The sequence below is a fragment of the Lepidochelys olivacea genome (assembly GCF_965140295.1).
Source record: "Lepidochelys olivacea isolate rLepOli2 genome assembly, chromosome: 3".
Taxonomy (NCBI): Eukaryota; Metazoa; Chordata; order Testudines; family Cheloniidae; genus Lepidochelys; species Lepidochelys olivacea.
The window spans coordinates 69,127,782-69,146,764 of NC_140413.1; the positions used below are offsets into that span (position 1 = coordinate 69,127,782).

General features: G+C 45.9%; 1 protein-coding gene across 3 annotated transcripts in view; it reads right to left on the minus strand.

Annotated features, from left to right (window-relative positions):
* RNGTT (RNA guanylyltransferase and 5'-phosphatase) overlaps nucleotides 1–18,983 on the minus strand; it is a 444,976-nt gene that overhangs the window by 406,331 nt on the left and 19,662 nt on the right. For all 3 annotated transcript variants that reach the window (XM_084622100.1, XM_084622102.1, XM_084622101.1), the window contains exons 3-4: nucleotides 10,842–10,945; nucleotides 10,641–10,729 (exon numbers count right to left, since the gene is read on the minus strand). In XM_084622100.1, coding sequence (XP_084478226.1) covers nucleotides 10,641–10,729; nucleotides 10,842–10,945 — 193 coding nt within the window. The remainder of the gene's footprint in view (nucleotides 1–10,640; nucleotides 10,730–10,841; nucleotides 10,946–18,983) is intronic.

Consider the following 18,983-nt stretch of genomic DNA (forward strand, 5'->3'; position numbering starts at 1 on the left):
ATCAATTACCACATTTCTCAACCATATTCAGAGAAGTTAACATGTCAGTAGAGTTTTTCTTTGGGGTCTATATGATCAGATTATGAGCAGTTGCTTTTTTCTTCTATAACACAAGCAAAGTGAATGGTAAATTCCAAAATACGGGATTAAAAATATACACAGTTTTCAAGTGTGTACTTTACCTCCTCCCTCCACACCAAAAGCAAAATTGTTACTAATGGTCAAAGAAGAGGAATAACTTGAGCCGCCCCTCTCATTACAGACATGTATCAAACCAGGTCAGAGACCTTTCTTCCTCAACCTGATTGAAAGGTATATTTTCTTCATACATAGGAAATTAAGGATATTAAGAATGTGTTCTCTGAAAAAGAGAAATGTCACAATAATTAACAGGAAGACACAAGTGAGTCTTTCTTCCTGTTTGTTTTACTAACCCTTGCTTATCTCAAAACTTGCTTCGGACCACAATGGATTACAGTGCCTGTCATCACATTTTTCTTTCTCCTGAGCCACCTACTAAGGCGAGATCTTTCCACTTTATTTCCTCTGTGGTAGCAGGATTACTCCAGACTTGCAACATTGTGTTCCAAAAAATCAAGTTTCCAATCTATCTTTATCTAATTTAGCTAGGAAGTTTCACACGGATTGCCATTCAAACTAGCACTTTGTATTCCTGACCTATTGAGGCTGAAAGTTAAATTTTCTTGACTTACACTCCGTTTGTAGTAATGGGGCATGCTGTGACTACTGGCATCAAAAAGTGAAAGTCAAAGGTCTTATGATTTTTTTTATCCATATGGCAATAGTAGAAGCATGTTGACAATGAAAGCAAGGCGTTGGGATTTGAGGTCATGCAGCTTTCCCAGCCATCACTGTTCCTGTCCTTTTCTATGTACATACAACCTCCCATCTCCCCAGTAACCCTGGTGTTTCCTTAGAAGGACCTGATTCCCAGGCTTCGACACTCTAGCACAGAATATTATGAATTCTCAAAATTTGGTTTTTACACCTAAAAACTCAACCATAGTTTACTTAAAAATTAACACTAAGAAGAAGGAAAAACCAGTAATCCTAAGAATGGAACGGAACTGAGTAAAGAAATATGGGTGTGTTAAGAAAAGTTTCTGATCAGCAGCATACGTTTGAATCATGTGATGACCAGCGAAGTATGTTGGTAGCATTAAAATGGCCTTCCAAGGGAAACAGTGCAGGCCCATTGCTCAAGTATACGAAACTAAACTCAAAAACCTAGAATCAGGAACAAGTATGCATTTGAAAGAGTTGACCTAATGGGTCTTTTCTGTCTCTGATTTCTATTACTATTAGAAGTTAAGTTCGGAAATGGCAGATTTTTCGGTCTACTTGATATTTGAAAAATTAAACATTACCTGATCATCTAGGAAGGACAGAACATTTGCTTCTTTTCTGAAGACCAGATTAAACCTCATTATCAATTTTATCACCCTTTTGTGGTGAAACTTATTCAACTGTGATGGGAGTCCTGTGCCAACCACTTACTGCTCAATCCAACAGGAGTAGAACTGCCCTGACCAGAGCTTTATTGGTTTCCTCTTTCTGACGTTTGAAACTGCTTCATGTTTCTCATGTAAAAATTTACATAAAAGAATTATGCATCTGTCTCATTCATATCCTTTCTTTTCTGCTGTGATTAGAATAGCTCTATTCTTTTTCCCCAACTAAATACATTTGACTACTTTGATGTCTCATTCTTCTCATACAGCATATTTTGCACTGCTTCTTAATAGACTAGTGAATAGAAACAAAAGATGTTTGAACTTCCCTCCTCAAACATCACTATCTCAGCATACAGGCATTCATTCCTCTTTCCATTTCTAGAACAGTGATCTGTTTTCTCTTTGACACCATCTGTCTAGAATTTTAGAGAAGGAACCTCTTTCTACTACTCTCTAAAGATGAAATTACAACAGAAGACATTGAGGACACTGCTAATTAAATCTCTTATGAGGAAGAAGATATCTCAGACAGGAATAACTAAGCTAAGGAGATAAAAACAAATGCCATCTTAACAAATAACTCCAATTTCATGTCTCAGTTCACATAGCAGAAATGAAAGGTGTAGTGTAATCTGTATTCCCTATAACCAACCATCAGAAGTTAATAACCCAACACTGCAAATGATATTTAAAGTTAAAATACTAGTAAAATGAGTTTTCTATTTCAAACACTTCATAATGCTATTTGTATTCTATGTAAACTGCTGACCCAGAAAAATAATTAATTGCATTGAGATGCTATGGATGGCTACGTCAACTTATTCCAATTGATGAGTAACATATGATGTGAGAACAAATTCCATATATGATTTAAGAAAATGTTATTTAAAATTCCCATTGAACACTAAAGACTGAGAAAAAACAAAAACATTCTATTCCACAGAAATAAATGTTCACGCAATTTCAAGAGTTCATTTTGAATATTAGTCCAATTTGCCTCCAATCCAATGGTTTTCAACCTCTTCCCTATCATGAGTCCACACTACAACAGAAAAGTTTGAAACCCAGCCTCCCATTTATCTAAAGAGAGGGAGGGCAATGATCCTTAGGCTGAGAACCACACACTCTAAACCAATCATTCAAAATTTAATAACAAAGCAGAATGAACTTGCCGCGGGGTAGGGACACCCCATCATGGGGTGTCGGGTCACGTGTGGTCAAAAGAAAGGGCAGAGACGATACTGCAGCTGGTTAGGTCCTATGCTGAGGACCCTTATTATAAAACGTGGTAGTATTGCCTAGTGACTGGAGTCAACAAAGGTGGCCCTTTCCACTCAGGGCAGCGTGGCAGACTGGCCAGAGTCAACAAAGGTGGCCCTTTCCACTCAGGGCAGCGTGGCGGACTGGCCAGAGTCAACAAAGGCGGCCCTTGCACTCATGGCATGGCCTAAAGGCTAGTAAATGAAGGCACCCACTTCTGGGGTGCCATGTGGCCTATTGGCTTGCTGGGGAAGTGGGGCAGCATCTAGGGGTGTGTGACGCACCGGGTAGGGGGCCTCAGGCCCTTCCTGCTCTTCCAAGTCCCAGCCCAGAGCCCTGGCGGTGGTGGGGGTACCCACCACTGAGTCAGCAGGGATCCTCCTGAAACATGCTGACTGGTTCCCCTGGTTCACTCACCAGAGAAAAGTCTAAGTCCCCGGGGCTGCTTCCTACTCTTTCTCCCTCAGCGATGCTCCACAGTCCCCTCAGGTCTCTGGGGTCCTCAAGTGGAGTAGCTCCTGCCAACCCGGTCTTTTCGCCGGGCTCATCAGGCAGTCTGGAGCTCTGAGCGCCATGGCTCCATAGTCATGGCCTGCAGTCTGCGGCTTCCCCCTTCAGCAGCTGCTTCCTTTTATATTCCGCATCCAGGCTGAACATGCCCAGCAGAGTCGAAGGGGCAGGGCTTCCTCAGCCTACAAAGCACAGTTAACCCTTTGGGGGCTGGTACAGGATAAGGGCACCCCATCACAGAACTCTTCAGTGAATAAGTCTGTTTGTGATCTATAGGGCTGGTCTACGTACCATTTTTATACTAACACACACACAATGCCAATATAAGTATTTTATACCAGTCTAGATGCATCCACACTAGGGAGCTGTACTGCTGTAACTACATCAGTTTCTAAACCAGTATGTATTTATATCAGTTCCAAAAACTGTATGTAGACAATTATGTGTAAATCCAAGTTTAAAAAAAAACTGCACGTCTTAAACCACTAAGTGTCTCTATGTAAAATATATAGAAAAACCTTGAAGTGTGCCTCTCCTCTAAGAATGAATTATGTAAAATAGCATCTTCTTAATTCAACAGATTTGCTCCCTGTGTGTATTCAGAATTATATCTGCTAAACAATGACAAAAAAATAACTTTTTATTGCTTTTACTCCTGTTAGAATGCAGTCAACATAACCAGGAGAAAGTAATGAATACCATTCTTCAGATGCATCAACTCAGTTGTTTACTGGATACCCATCAGTTACACCTATACAAACCTACTGAGAGCAAACTAGTTTCACAAGCACTGAGAGCTTAGTTTAGCCTGCACAATCTTTATTATGGATGACACATGAGAAAAATAACCTAGCTTGACTCTTGGATCCCAGGTTTAGTATTCAGGACTGGCAGTTAGAAGAACATTTACTTGTAATATTTTTACCTTTGAAAACATAAAATTATATTAATGTTTGAACATAATGGTATTCAGAAAAGGATGCACTTCGTCTCATGTATCTAATCTGACTGTTATATTTAAAGTAAAATTAAGAGTCTTTCATGAACCAATTTTGGGTATTTTTGATTTTGATAAAATCAAAGTTCTGAAAACACCCATTTTGAGGCTGTATATGCCAAAGAAGTGTAACACAATCAAATTTCCATTAACAGTCCCCAGTATATTACTGAAGGAACTCAACTTCTGAAGTTGGAACCTTAACAATGTAATACTAAAATGAATACTAAAGCACAGAATCTTTATAAATTCAACATGATCACAAGGAGATCAACCTCTCTTGATTATCAAATGCCACACAAGATGTGGTCAAGCCAAGCAGTGCTTGCCCAAGAAATACTCACTTGCATCAGAAGGAGTTAGGTAAAATGTCTGCCCCGTAAAACGTTTGTCCCGTATGTGTATACGTAGCAATGGGGCAAGGCCTCCCGCCAAGACTGACAGTAATGAACCAATTTTCACCCTCTGGTGCGCGGAGCTAGGCAAGCCACACCCACCCTGACAGAAGCATTGAGGCAGGACAGAAGGTTTAAAAGGCAGCCCCTACAGCTCAGTTGTGGAAGAGCCGGAGAAGGAAGCAAACGTCTCTCACCCGCTGCTGAGCCCTGTGTCTGAGATGGAGCTCTGTCATGCTGAGAACTCAGAGGAGGGGCTGGGACTGCTGACTGACTGACTGACTGACTACCTGGAGGAGCTACTGGCCGTGTACCCCAGGGAGATGGAGGAATCCAAGTAGACAGAGGTACACTCCAAAGGGGTAGTAGGAAATATCCCAGGGACACCAGACAATAGTCCAGTTGTGTTGCCAGAATTCAGATCAGCGTGTTTCAGTGGGATCCCTGTTGACCCAATGGTGGAACCATTTCCCACTGTTAGGGCTCTGGGCTGGGACCCAGTGGAGTCGGATGGTCCCTAGGGTGACTAGCGACTCACCTTAGGCCAAGAGGCCTGCATTTAGCCAGAATGGCCAGGGATGCAAAACACATCCTCTGAAGTGTCCCTAGCCTCTGATTGCCAGAACCTTGAAATGAGCGACAGGAAATGAATCACTTGATGATTACCTGTTCTATTCATTCCCTCTGAAAGCACCTGGCATTGGCCACTGTCAAAAGACAGGATACAGGGCTAGGTGGACCATTGGTCTGACCCAGTATGGCCATTCTTATGTTTGTCCACTATCTGCCTGAGCCAGGAGGCAAGGCGAAAGACAGCTTACTGCTTTGCCCTGCCCAGAGGGCCAGAGCCTCATTAAACTGCTTGTTGCTCTGCCCTGACCAGAGAGCTATAACCTCTGAGCCCTGGTCTACACTAGGAGTTGAGGTCGAATTTAGCAGCGTTAAATAGATTTAACCCTGCACCTGTCCACACAACGAAGCCCTTTTTTTCGACTTAAAGGGCTCTTAAAATCGATTTCTTTACTCCACCCCCGACAAGGAGATTAGCGCTGAAATCGGCCTTGCCGGGTCGAATTTGGGATAGTGTGGACACAATTCGACAGTATTGGCCTCCGGGAGCTATCCCAGAGTGCTCCATTGTGACCACTCTGGACAGCACTCTCAACTCAGACGCACTAGACAGGAAAAGGCCCACAAACTTTTGAATCTCATTTCCTGTTTGGCCAGCGTGGCAAGCTACAGGTGAGTACAGAGCTCATCAGCAGAGGTGACCATGATGGAGTCCCAGAATTGCAAAAGAGCTCCAACATGGACCGAATGGGAGGTACGGGATCTGATCGCTGTGTGGGGAGAGGAATCCGTGCTATCAGAACTCCGTTCCAGTTTTCGAAATGCCAAAACATTTGTCAAAATCTCCCAGGGCATGAAGGACAGAGGCTATAACAGGGACCCGAAGCAGTGCCGCGTGAAACTTAAGGAGCTGAGGCAAGCCTACCAGAAAGGCGAACGGCTGCTCCGAGTCAGAGCCCCAAACATGACACTTTTATGATGAGCTGCATGCCATTTTAGGGGGTTCAGCCACCACTACCCTAACCGTGTGCTTTGACTCCGTCAATGGAGAGGGAGGCAACACAAAAGCAGGTTTTGGGGACAAGGAAGATGATGATGATGATGATGAGGTTGTAGATAGCTCACAGCAAGCAAGCGGAGAAACCAGTTTTCCTGACAGCCAGGAACTGTTTCTCACCCTGGACCTGGAGCCAGTACCCCCCCGAACCCACCCAAGGCTGCCTCCCAGACCCGCCAGGCAGAGAAGGGACCTCTGGTGAGTGTACCTTTTTAAATAGTATACATGGTTTAAAAGCAAGCATATTTAATGATTAATTTGCCCTGGCATTCGCGGCCAGTACAGCTACCTGAAAAGTCTGTTAACATGTCTGGGGATGGAGTGGAAATCCTACAGGGACATCTCCATAAAGCTCTCCTGGATGTACTCCCAAAGCCTTTGCAAAAGGTTTCTGGGGAGGGCAGCCTTATTCCGTCCACCATGGTAGGACACTTTACCACGCCACATCAGTAGCACACAGTCGTGAATCATTGCAGAACAAAGCATTGCAGTGTATGTTTGCTGGCATTCAAACAACATCCGTTCTTTATCTCTCTGTATTATCCTCAGGAGAGTGATATCATTCATGGTCACCTGGTTGAAATAGGGTGCTTTTCTTAAAGGGACATTCAGAGGTGCCCGTTCCTGCTGGGCTGTTTGCCTATGGCTGAACAGAAATGTTCCCCGCTGTTAGCCACGTGGTGGGGGGAGGCAAAACGCAACCTTGTAATGAAAGCACATATGCTCTGTATGTAATGTTAACAGCAAGGTTTACCGTGAAAGAGTGTACCCATTGTTCTATAAAATGTGTCTTTTTAAATACCACTGTCCCTTTTTTTTTCTCCACCAGCTGCATGTGTTTCAAGGATCACAGGATCTTCTTCCCAGAGGCTAGCGAAGATTAGCAGGCGAAAAAAACGCACTCACAATGAAATCTTCTCTGACCTCATGCTGTCCTCCCACACTGACAGAGCACAGACGAATGTGTTGAGGCAGACAATGTCAGAGTGCAGGAAAGCACGAAATGAACATGAGGAGAGGTGGCAGGCTGAAGATGATAGGTGGCGGCAGCATGATGAGAGGAGGCAGGATTCAATGCTGAGGCTGCTGGAGGATCAAACTAATATGCTCCAGCGTATGGTTGAGCTGCAGGAAAGGCAGCTGGAGCACAGACCGCCGCTACACCCCCTGTGTAACCAACCGCCCTCCTCCCCAAGTTCCATAGCCTCCTCACCCAGATGTCCAAGAATGCAGTCGGGGGGGGGGGGACCCCCTCTGGCCACCCAGCCACTCCACCCCAGAAGATTGCCCAAGCAAAAGAAGGCTGGCATTCAATAAGTTTTAAAGTGTTAAACTTTTAAAGTGCTGTGTGGCCTTGTCCTTCCCTCCTCCACCACCCCACCCAGTGCTTCCCTCCTCCACAACCCTTTCCGGGTTACCTTGGCAGTTATCCCCCTATGTGTGTGATGAATTAATAAAGAATTCATGAATGTGAAGCAACAATGACTTTATTGCCTCTGCAAGCGGTGATCGAAGGGGGGAAGGGGGTGTGTTTCATCAAGGATAAACAAAACAGAAATTTCACACCGTAGCCTGACCAGTCATGAAACTGGTTTTCAAAGCTTCTCTGATGCGCACCGCGCCCTCCTGTGCTCTTCTAACCGCCCTGGTGTCTGGCTGCACGTAACCAGCAGCCAGGCGATTTGCCTCAACCTCCCACCCCCCCATAAATGTCTCCCCCTTACTCTCACAGATGTTGTGGAGAGCACAGCAAGCAGTAATAACAGTGGGAAAATTGGTTTCGCTGAGGTCTAACCAAGTCAGTAAACTGCGCCAGCATGCTTTTAAACGTCCAAATGCACATTCTATCACCATTCTGCACTTGCTCAGCCCGTAGTTGAACAGCTCCTGACTACTGTCCAGGCTGCCTGTGTATGGCTTCCTGAGCCATGGCATTAAGGGGTAGGCTGGGTCCGCAAGGGTAACTATAGGCATTTCAACATCCCCAACGGTTATTTTCTGGTCTCGGAATAAAGTCCCTTCCTGCAGCTTTTGTAACAGACCAGAGTTCCTGAAGATGCGAGCGTCATGTACCTTTCCCGGCCATCCCACATTGATGTTGGTGAAACGTCCTTTGTGATCCACCAGTGCTTGTAGCACTATTGAAAAGTACCCCTTGCGGTTTATGTACTCGCCGGCTTGGTGCTCCGGAGCCAAGATAGGGATATGGGTTCCGTCTATGGCCCCACCACAGTTAGGGAATCCCATTGCAGCAAAGCCATTCACTATGACCTGCACATTTCCCAGGGTCACTAACCTTGCTATCAGTAGATCTTTGATTGCGTTGGCTACTTGCATCACAGCAGCCCCCACAGTAGATTTGCCCACTGCAAATTGATTCCCGACTGACTGGTAGCTGTCTGGCATTGCAAGCTTCCACGGGGCTATTGCCACTCGCTCCTCAACTGTGAGGGCTGCTCTCATCTTGGTATTCTGGCGCTTCAGAGCAGGGGAAAGCAAGCCACAAAGTTCCATGAAAGTGCCCTTACGCATGCAAAAGTTTCACCGCCACTGGGAATTGTCCCAGACCTGCAACATTATGCAGTCCCACCAGTCTGTGCTTGTTTCCCGGGCCCAGAATCAGCATTCCATGGCATGAACCTGCCCCACTAGCACTATGATGCCCACATTGCCAGGGCCCGTGCTTTGAGACAGGTCTGTGTCCATGTCCTCATCACTCTCGTCACCGCGCTGACATCACCTACTTGCCCGGTTTCGCTTTGCCAGGTTCTGGTGCTGCATATACTGCTGGATAATGCGCGTGGTGTTTAATGTGCTCCTAATTGCCAAAGTAATCGGAGCGGGCTCCATGCTTGCCGTGGTATGGCATCTGCACAGAAAAAAGGTGCAGAACGATTGTCTGCCATTGCTCTGACAGAGGGAGGGGCAACTGACGACACGACTTACAAGGTTGGCTTACAGGGAATTTAAATCAACAAAGGGGGTGGCTTTACATCAAGGAGAAACAAGAACAACTGTCACACAGAACGGCCCCATCAAGGACTGAACTCAAAACCCCGGGTTTAGCAGGCCAATGCTCAACCCACTGAGCTATCCTTCCCCCCCAGTATTCCAGGCAGGACTGAATCTCCATTAACACTTTTCAAGGTGGCCCTGACAGACCTCACCGAAACAATTGTCAGCCGTTGATTTCACGGAGGGAGGGGGGAGCAAATGAATACAAAACAAATCTGGTCTATTTCTTGTTTTGATCCACTCCATCTATCTTTTAGATCTTTGGCTGGCAGCAGACAGTGCAGTAGGACTGCTAGCCTTCCTCATCTCCTGGCTGCTCGGCAGAAGACGGTACAATAGGACTGCCTTCAGGACTAAAGAGAATGACCTGGTCGAGTCACTCCTATTTCAGCCCTTGTGCCCATGTCTGCCCAGACGCTCCTGACCAACCTTAGCGAGGCAGCCAAGAGCACCTAGGACATGATGACAATGGTTATCAGGCCTATTGCACCGTCTGCTGCCACAAGGCAATGAGTTGCTGCTGTGTAGCAATGCAGTACCGTGTCTGCCAGCACGCAGGAGACGTACTGTGACAGTGAGCTGAGCGGGCTCCATGCTTGCTGTGGTATGGCATCTGCACAACTAACCCAGGAAAAAAGGCACGAAACGATTGTCTGCCATTGCTTTCACAGGAGGAGGGAGGGCCTGACGACACGTACTCAGAACCACCCGCGACAATGTTTTTTGCCCCATTAGGCATTGGGATCTCAACCCAGAATTCCAATGGGTGGCAGAGACTGGGGGAACTGCGGGATAGCTACCCACAGTACAACGCTCCGGAAGTCGACGCTAGCCTCGGTACTGTGGAAGCACTCCACCGAGTTAATGCACTTAGAGCATTTTGTGTGGGGACACACACAATCGACTATATAAAAACGATTTCTAAAACACCAACTTCTATAAATTCTACCTAATTTCATAGTGTAGATGTACCCTGAGACTGCTAATTCCCCATTGAGCCTTGCCTTTATAGATACACAGTAATGACGGGTGTGGCCTCCCCACAAGACTGACGGGAAGGGATAGCCACAGACCCCTACATTATACAACTGTTTAGCTGCCATATTTGTCTGCATAAAGCAATCAACTCTATCTAAACTGGTGCATAAAGTAACATGAGATATTGATTTTGAGAAAGACAAAAGCTTGTTTATACGTTCATCTCCACCAAGCAATCCTTACAGTAGCACAAACATTGCACTGAGGAAACCCACTTGCTTAGATCCTTCTTGGAATCAGGGAAAGTAGTAAAGCTTGATAATGGAAGACAAGATAGTGGAGAAGCAAAAATGGAGCAAAAAAGGGTAAGAAAAGAGACATACCTATAAGCTCTGAAGGATTCTTATCACTAAAATGTTCACATAGGCGGATAAATGCTTCTGTGTTCTCAAGTGTAGGGCACTCACCATGCCTGGTAAACATGGAAAAATAAAGCTTAGAATAGAAACAACAGAAAGGGGAATGAATTCAGTACAGACTTTTAATTTAAAAATCAAATATTCATTTGGGTACAATCAACTTACCCTTTACACTGAAGTTTTATGTATTTGATCCCTTCTTTTTCTATATCATTCCTATCATAGAATCTAGTGGTGTTCGTCAAGTCCACCAATAAACCCATTTTAACCTAAAAGAATAAAAGCAGAGTAATTATGTTATATTTAATTGCTCCAAATATTAACAGCTCACCAATATGAATTGGCTAATAGCCAAAATAAATGGACAGTGTATTAAAGTTAATAATGCCTTTTTTTTTTTTAATACTGTGCTTGTTCATATGATCTAAGTAATATTTGGTTCCAGTACAATTTTTTCTCCTTCAAAGCTTCAATGTTTCATTTTTCAACTAACTACCAATGCCAAACTTCCCAAACCCCAAAACAATCTGCTCAAAGTGAAGAAAAAATATTTGGTGAGGAAAGAGTATGCAATCTGTATTAAAATAAAGAGTTGTTAAATGGATTCAGATATTTTTAAACTATTATGAACTCAAGCTGTAATTAAATCAACACCGTTTTTGCGCCCTGCAGCCTGAGCCCTGCAAGTCCAAGTCAGCTGACACAGGCTAGCCAAGTGTATTTAATTGCACAGTAGACATACTTCTAGACTTTTAACGCCAGTAGAGACCATCATAGTCATCTAGCCTGACTTCCTGCACATTGCAGGCCACAAAACCTCACCAACCACTCCTGTAGAGGTCCAGTAACCTCAGAGTTACTTAAGTCCTAAAATCTTGATTTAAAGACTTCAAGTTAGAGAGAATCCACCATTTACTCCAGTTCAAACCAGCAAACGACCCATGCTGCAGAGGAAAATCTGACCTGGTGGAAAATTCCTTTCCAATCTCGAATATGGTGATCGGTTAGACCCTGAGCATGTGGGCAAGACCCACACCCAACACCCACACCCTCTTCTCCCAGAGCTCAGCCACAGGGCGCCCCCCAGCTCAGACACTCACACCTCCTCCAACCCAAGAGCCCAACTGCAGGACAACCCCTAGCCCAGACACCCACACCCCCTTCTGGGCCTTGACTATACTAAGAAACAGGTTATTTAAAAGAACGTTAGCTAACACGTTTTAATTAAATTCGCTTTAAAAATGCATTAGGCTCCTGACGCAGAGTTTAAGCACTTTTCAACATATTAGCTCAACATATTAGCCAATCCAAGGACTGCAGAGATGACCTTTAAAAATGTGAAACAAATGTAAACTTCATGTCATCTACCCGAGTCCATATGCAACCTAAAAAATACCTCTGAGAAGTGTGAATTGTACTAAGTTAGCACATCTGAAGCGTGATGACAAATTAAATGCCAACATTAACTACCTCAGTGGTCATCATTTTAGTAGGAACATAAATGAGGAGGTTACTTACCTGTAAGTAGAGGTTTTTGAGACGTGTGGTCCCTATTTATATTCCAGATATGGTTGCACATGTGCCAGAGCCGGAAGATTTTCATAGCAGTGTCCACTAACCCACACATGTGTCGTGAGTCAGCTCGTGTCTCAGACAAAGTTATACAAGGTCGTGCAAGTCGATGCCTCTTCACTCACCCACTTACCGCTGAGCATACCAGTCCGCAGCAGAGAACACGGAGGGTAGGTTTTGGAATACAAATAGGGACTACACATCTTGAAGAACCTCCAGTTTCAGGTAAGTAACCTCCTCTCCAAGTGATGGTGCCTATATGTATCCAAACAGGGGTGAATATCGAGCAGTTGTCAGAGGAGATGGGCACGAGGATGCAAGAGGCATCACAGCCTGTAATACAGCATGGCCTACTGCAGCATCCTCTGCCATCCCTTGGGCAATGGCATAATGGGTTGTGAAAGTATGTACTGAACACCACGTCACTACCCAGCAGATGGTCTTTCAGGAGATGTCCGCTAAGGAAGTGGATGGGGCTGCCTGTACCCACATCAAGTGTGCTGTAATTCCATTGGGCGGTGGGTGTTGGACAGCATATAACATTCTCGGATGCAGTCGGAAACCCATTTTGAGATTCGTTGGGAGGAGAGGGCTTGGCATTTGGAGCAGTCAGCAATGGGAACGAATAGTCTGGTAGAGGCACGAAATGAGTGAGTTCTGTGCAGGTAGAATGCCAACATGCAGCAGATATCAAGAGAATGAACAGTCCTGTCCACAGAGGTGGCATGTGGCTTAGGATGGAAGACCGGTAGGAGAATAGGTTGGTTGAGGTGGAACTTTGACACCTCCTTCAGGAGGAACTTGGAATGCAGTCATAAGGAAACCTTATCCTCATGAAATACAGTGTAAGGAGGGGTCAGCCATCGTGGCTGCCAGTTCACTGACCCTCCTCGCCAAGGTGATAGCCATGAGGAAGGTTACCTTCATGAAGCGATATGAGGGGGAACATGTTGCCAGGAGGTTCAAAGGGGGGATCTGGTGAAGATGGGGAGGACAAGATTGAGGTCCCACAGTTCCGGTGGAAAGCTGTTGAGAAGGCCTTTCATGAAGCAAACAGCGGTGGGGTGAGTAAACACCAAGTGGCCATCCATGAGGGGAAGGAAGGCACTAATCACCACCAGGTGGGCTTGGACAGAGCTGAGGGCAAAGCCTGACATTTTGAGTTCCAAGAGGTAATTCTGGAAGTCAGAAATGGATACTGTATCCACCAGTGGGTGGTGATGGCATTGAACCCAGAATATGAAACATTTCCATTTTGCTGCATTGCAGGCGTGTGTGGAGGCCCTCCTCCTTTGGGTAAGGACGCATTGCACTGGTATAGAACATGCTTTGCCTTCACACGAATTCCATCAAAAAATCAGGCCGTGAGGAGAAAAAGCCCCGGATTGGGATAGTGGACCCTGCCACAGTCCTGGGTGAGGAAGTCCAGGAGTGCGCAGAGGTGGAGTGGTGTGCAGATGGAGAGTCTGAGTAGGTACGCAAACAAAAACTGGCAGAGCCAGAATGGTGCTATGAGAATGACAGTAGCCCAATCTCCGCAGATCTTGCGATAGACTTGTGGAATGAGAGGAATGGGAGGGAAGGAATAGTGGAGGTTGCCCCTCAAGGGTAGGAGAAGAGCATTACCATGGGAGTCACGGCACACAGCACCTCTGGAACAGTAGAGGGAAAACGTACAGTTGGTGTTCATGGCAAAAAGGTCCCAGCGAGGGGTGTCCCAGGTATGGAGGACAGAGCAGAGAGTGGGATCATGTCACTCCCACTTGTGGTTGAGGTATAGGGTCCTGCTGAGCACATCGGCCAAGGAGTTACGTGCTCCTGGGAGACAGGCTGCTCGGAGTGCAAGGTGGTTGCAAATGCACCAGTTCCATAGGTGGACGGACTTGGAACAGAGGGACGGGGACTTGGTACCACCTTGTTTGTAGATGTAGGTCACTGCTGCAATATTGTCCGAGAGGAGCTGAACATGTCGCAAGCGAAGTAGAGGCTGCTACACATGGCAGGCTAAGTGAACCACCTGCAGCTCCAGGACACTGATGTGCATTCTGACCTCTAGCAGCATCCAAATGCCTTGAGTGCTGTGATGGTTTAGGTGAGCACCCCAACCGGCAAGGGAGGCGTCTGTGGTCATGATGACAGTCGTGACCAGGACAGCAAAGGGAGTGCCAATCAGCACCTTGGAAGAGTCGGTCCACCAGGTGAGGGAGGCCAGAACCAACTGTGGGATGAGCATTTTGGCTTCCAAGTGATCGTTGTGGGGTCTGAAGACCATCAGGAACCACAGGTGGAGGCATTGCATATGTAAGCAGGCATGCGGTGTTACAGAAGTGCAGACTGCCATATGCCCAATGAGACAGAGGCAACAGTGAGCCATGATGCAAGGGCTTCAGTGTAAGTTTATAATTAGAGCTGTCAAGGTTGAGAATTGGTCTGCAGGGAAGAAGGCTCATGCTGCCACAGAATCAAGACACATCCCTAAGAAGGTGATTCTCTGTGTCAGTATGAGCACCAATTTCTCCTCCTTGATTCACAGACGCCAAGAGCTATGAGGAGAGAGTGGAGAGCACGGATGGTAGAAGTAAGCTCGTCACGTGACGGCACAACTAAAAGCCAGTCGTCCAGGTAGGGTTTCACTAAGTAACTTAGATGACGCATCTGTGTGGCCATGACTACAAAGACTTTTGTGAAGACCTGTGGGGTTGTCGCGATGCCAAAGGGGAGAATTCTGAATGGATAGTGGTTGCTGCCCATGCAGAAGTGGAGAAATTTGCAATGGGCCAGGTGAATGACAATGTGAAAGTATGAGTCTTTCACGTTGAGAGCTGCAAACCAGGCCCTCTTGGGGAAGAAGGGAATAATAAATGCTAGCATCACGATACAGAACTTGGATTTTCTGATGAAGGTGTCGAGGAGGCGGACATCCAGGATAAGGTGGTGCCCTTCACCCTTTTTCAGGATAAGAAAGTAGGGGGAGTAAAATTCTCTGCGCAGGAAAGGGCAGGGAACCAGCTCTATGTCACCCTTCACTAGAAAGGTGTCTGCCTCTTCTTGCTGTAGGCGGTATTGACTGGAAGGATCCCCTGTAGGCGTCCAAGTGGTGCCCCTGCGTGGAGGGAAAAGCAAGGAATTCGATAGAGTAACCAAGGTGCATGATCTCCAGTACTCAGTCAGTGGTGATCTTGCCCAAGTCGGAGGCGAAGAGGGCAAGACGGGCCTCAAAGATGACCAGAGGAATGGAGTTGGTGATGGGGAGCATTGGCATCACTCGACTCGCAAGTCAAAAGTGAGCCTTCGGCTGTTGGCGAGTGTGACATTTGGTACCTCAAAGTAGCACTCTGGAAACCCCATATTCACCACTGTCATATGATTGATATATTTTGTACACATGCCTTGTGAGGTACCATTTTAAAAGTCTTGCTCTGTTGAATTGCATGTACTATCATTGTATGTGAAGTTATGAAATATTCTTCTGTGTGCTACTGAAATATATTGCGAGGTTGGAAAATGCCCACAGCCAGCCTTTTAGTTGCAAAGGAGCAGCTATCACTGGCCAGATGGGTGTTGATGACCCATCAAGAAGAATCCACTCTCCCAGAGGCTCCTTAGTGAGGACACATACGCAGTGGAAACTGCCTGACCAATGGGGACTGCCTGGCGCCCATGTCAGGGCAAGGAACTTTCTAGCAGCTGGAAGAAAGTATGAAAGAGGGACAGTGACATCATCACTTGGTCTCACTCTCTCTCTCACACACATGAGAAAAAAATCTGGAAAATCATCAGGAAGACAGATTTTGAACTGGGGAGACTGGTTCCCACATTGGAAGGGAACCCAGCCTGTGTATTAGGAACTGTGAGCTGCCTGTAACATCTATTAGGGTGAGAGACTGTGATTCAAATCTTGCTTAGTCTGTTAAAGTTAGAACTTAGGCTGTGTTTCTAGTTTTATTTCTTAGGTGACCAATTTTGATCTGTAAGCCTGCTACTTAGAATCATTTAAAATTTATCTTTCTGTAGTTAATAAATCTGTTTTAGAGGTGATCTAAAACAGTGTGTTTTGGTTGAAGTGCCCGGGAAATCTCAGCTCAGGTTACCAAGGTCTGTTGCACATCCACTATCCTTTTGTTGGAGCGGCGAACCAATTAATGAGCTTGCACTGTCCAAGGGAGTCTTGAGCAGTGTAAGACATATTTCTGGGGTGCAAGGTTGGGGTCTGTCAGGGTTTCCTCCCAACTCTGAACTCTAGGGTAAGATGTGGGGACCAGCATGAAAGACCCGCTAAGCTTTATTTTTGCCAGCTTAGGTTAAAAACTTCCCCAAGGTACAAACTTTGCCTTCTCCTTGAACAGTATGCTGCCACCACTAAGTGATTTAGACAAAGAACAGGGAAAGGACCACTTGGAGTCCTATTCCCACAAAATATTCCCCCAAGCCTTATACCCCCTTTCCTGGGGAAGGCTTGATAATAATATCCTCACCAATTGGTATAGGTGAACACAGACCCAAACCCTTGAATCTTAAGAACAATGAAAAAATCAATCGGGTTCTTAAAAGAAGAATTTTAATAAAAGAAAAGGTAAAAATCACCTCTGTAAAATCAGGATGGTAAATACTTTACAGGGTAATCAGATTCAAAACACAGAGAATCCCTCTAGGCAAAACCTTAAGTTATAAAGAGACACAAAAACAGGAACACACATTCCCTCCAGCACAGCGAATTTACAAGCCAAAACAAAGAAAACCCAAAAAGAAAAGGAGTGGCACCTTAGAGACTAACCAATTTATTTGAGCATGAGCTTTCGTGAGCTACAGCTCACTTCATCGGATGCATACTGTGGAAACTGCAGAAGACATTATATACACACAGAGACCATGAAACAATACCTCCTCCCACCCCACTCTCCTGCTGGTAATAGCTTATCTAAAGTGATCATCAAGTTGGGCCATTTCCAGCACAAATCCAGGTTTTCTAACCCCCACCCCCACACACACACACAAACTCACTCTCTTGCTGGCAATAGCTCATCCAAACTGAGCACTCTCCTTACAATGACAGGTTTCAGAGTAACAGCCGTGTTAGTCTGTATTCGCAAAAAGAAAAGGAGGACTTGTGGCACCTTAGAGACTAACCAATTTATTAGAGCATAAGCTTTCGTGAGCTACAGCTTACTTGCATCTGAGGAAGTAAGCTGTAGCTCACGAAAGCTTATGCTCTAATAAATTGGTTAGTCTCTAAGGTGCCACAAGTCCTCCTTTTCTTTCTCCTTACAATGTGCATGATAATCAAGGTGGGCCATTTCCAGCATAAATCCAAGTTTAACCAGAACAAAACCCAACACATTTTCTAGCTAGATTACTTACTAACTTTAGAGGAGTTGAAGGGCTTGCATCCTTGATCTGTTCCCAGCAAAGGTATCACACAGAGAGACCGAAGCCTTTTTCCCCCCCTCCAGATTTGAAAGTATCTTGTCCCCTCATTGGTCATTTTGGGTCAGGTGCCAGCTTCTTAACCCTTTACAGGTGAAAGGATTTTGCCTCTGGCCAGGAGGGATTTTATAGCACTGTATACAGAAAGGTGGTTACCCTTCCCTTTATATTTATGACAGGGTGATTGGCTGGTGCCTCTCTCTGTGTGATTCACAAGTGGCTCAGGGAGCATTCATGCATTTTAGCTGGATGTGGGGCTCCACATGCTGATGTCTGAGTGATCATAGTGTCTGGGAGGGGTTTTTCTGCTTGTCACTGACATAGCTTTGTGAGAGACAACCCAGGCTGGAGAGTTAAGGGGACACAGTCATCCCACAGTTCCAGGTTGCACACCAGGAATCCCATCACAGTGCGTCAGAGTGGAGGAGGTGGCTGCAGCTGGGGCCGCAGGCACTATGAACAGTGCTGCCTCCATGGGGGTTCTTTCTGCCAGTGATAGTACAGAGGATAGGGTATGTACTGCTGGGGATGGAAGGGTTTCTGCTGCTGTTTGTGACAGGACACTGGGGTGTAGATCCCAAGGGACTGAAGTGTCACCCTTGAGTCCTTCAGGGAGTGGAGTGACTCTTCCATCTTGGTTAAGAAGAGCTTGTCCTCACCGAAGGGGAGGTCCTATAGGGTGGTCTGTATCACCCATAGAAAGCCAAAGGACTGCAGCCAAGAGTCACGTTGCATGACTATGCCCATGGCAAGGGAACAGGATGACATATCCACAATATCAACAGCTACTTCAAGGCCAACCTTGGCCACCAGGCTGCCTTCCTCTATGAGGGCGCGAAAGTGCTGTCTCTTGTCTTGCAGCACATCATCCAGAAATTCTGCTAGCTTGGCATAGTTGTTGAAATCGTACTTTGCCAGCAGAGTCTGGTAGTTCACAATGCAAAATTGCAATGCTACTGAGAAGTAGACCTTCCTGCCCAAAAGATCTAGGGCTGCCCAGTCTGGAGGAGTCAATTTCTGCGGACAGGCAGGTTTTGTTGCCACATGCACCACAATGGAACTGGAGGGTGGGTAGGAAAAGAAGAAATATGCCCCCTTAGCTAGGACAACGTACCTGCATTCTGCCCGTTTTGGCATGGGGCACAGGAAGCTGCTGTATGCCAGACAGCTCTCGCAGGTTGCAGGATAGCAGGATGTTGATGGGGCAGCAATGCACATGATGACCCCTGGGGTTGGAGGATGTTCAGCAGTTAGTGGTGCTGGTCCTGCATCTCCTCCAGGGATATGCCCAGGTCTGTGGCCATCCTGTGC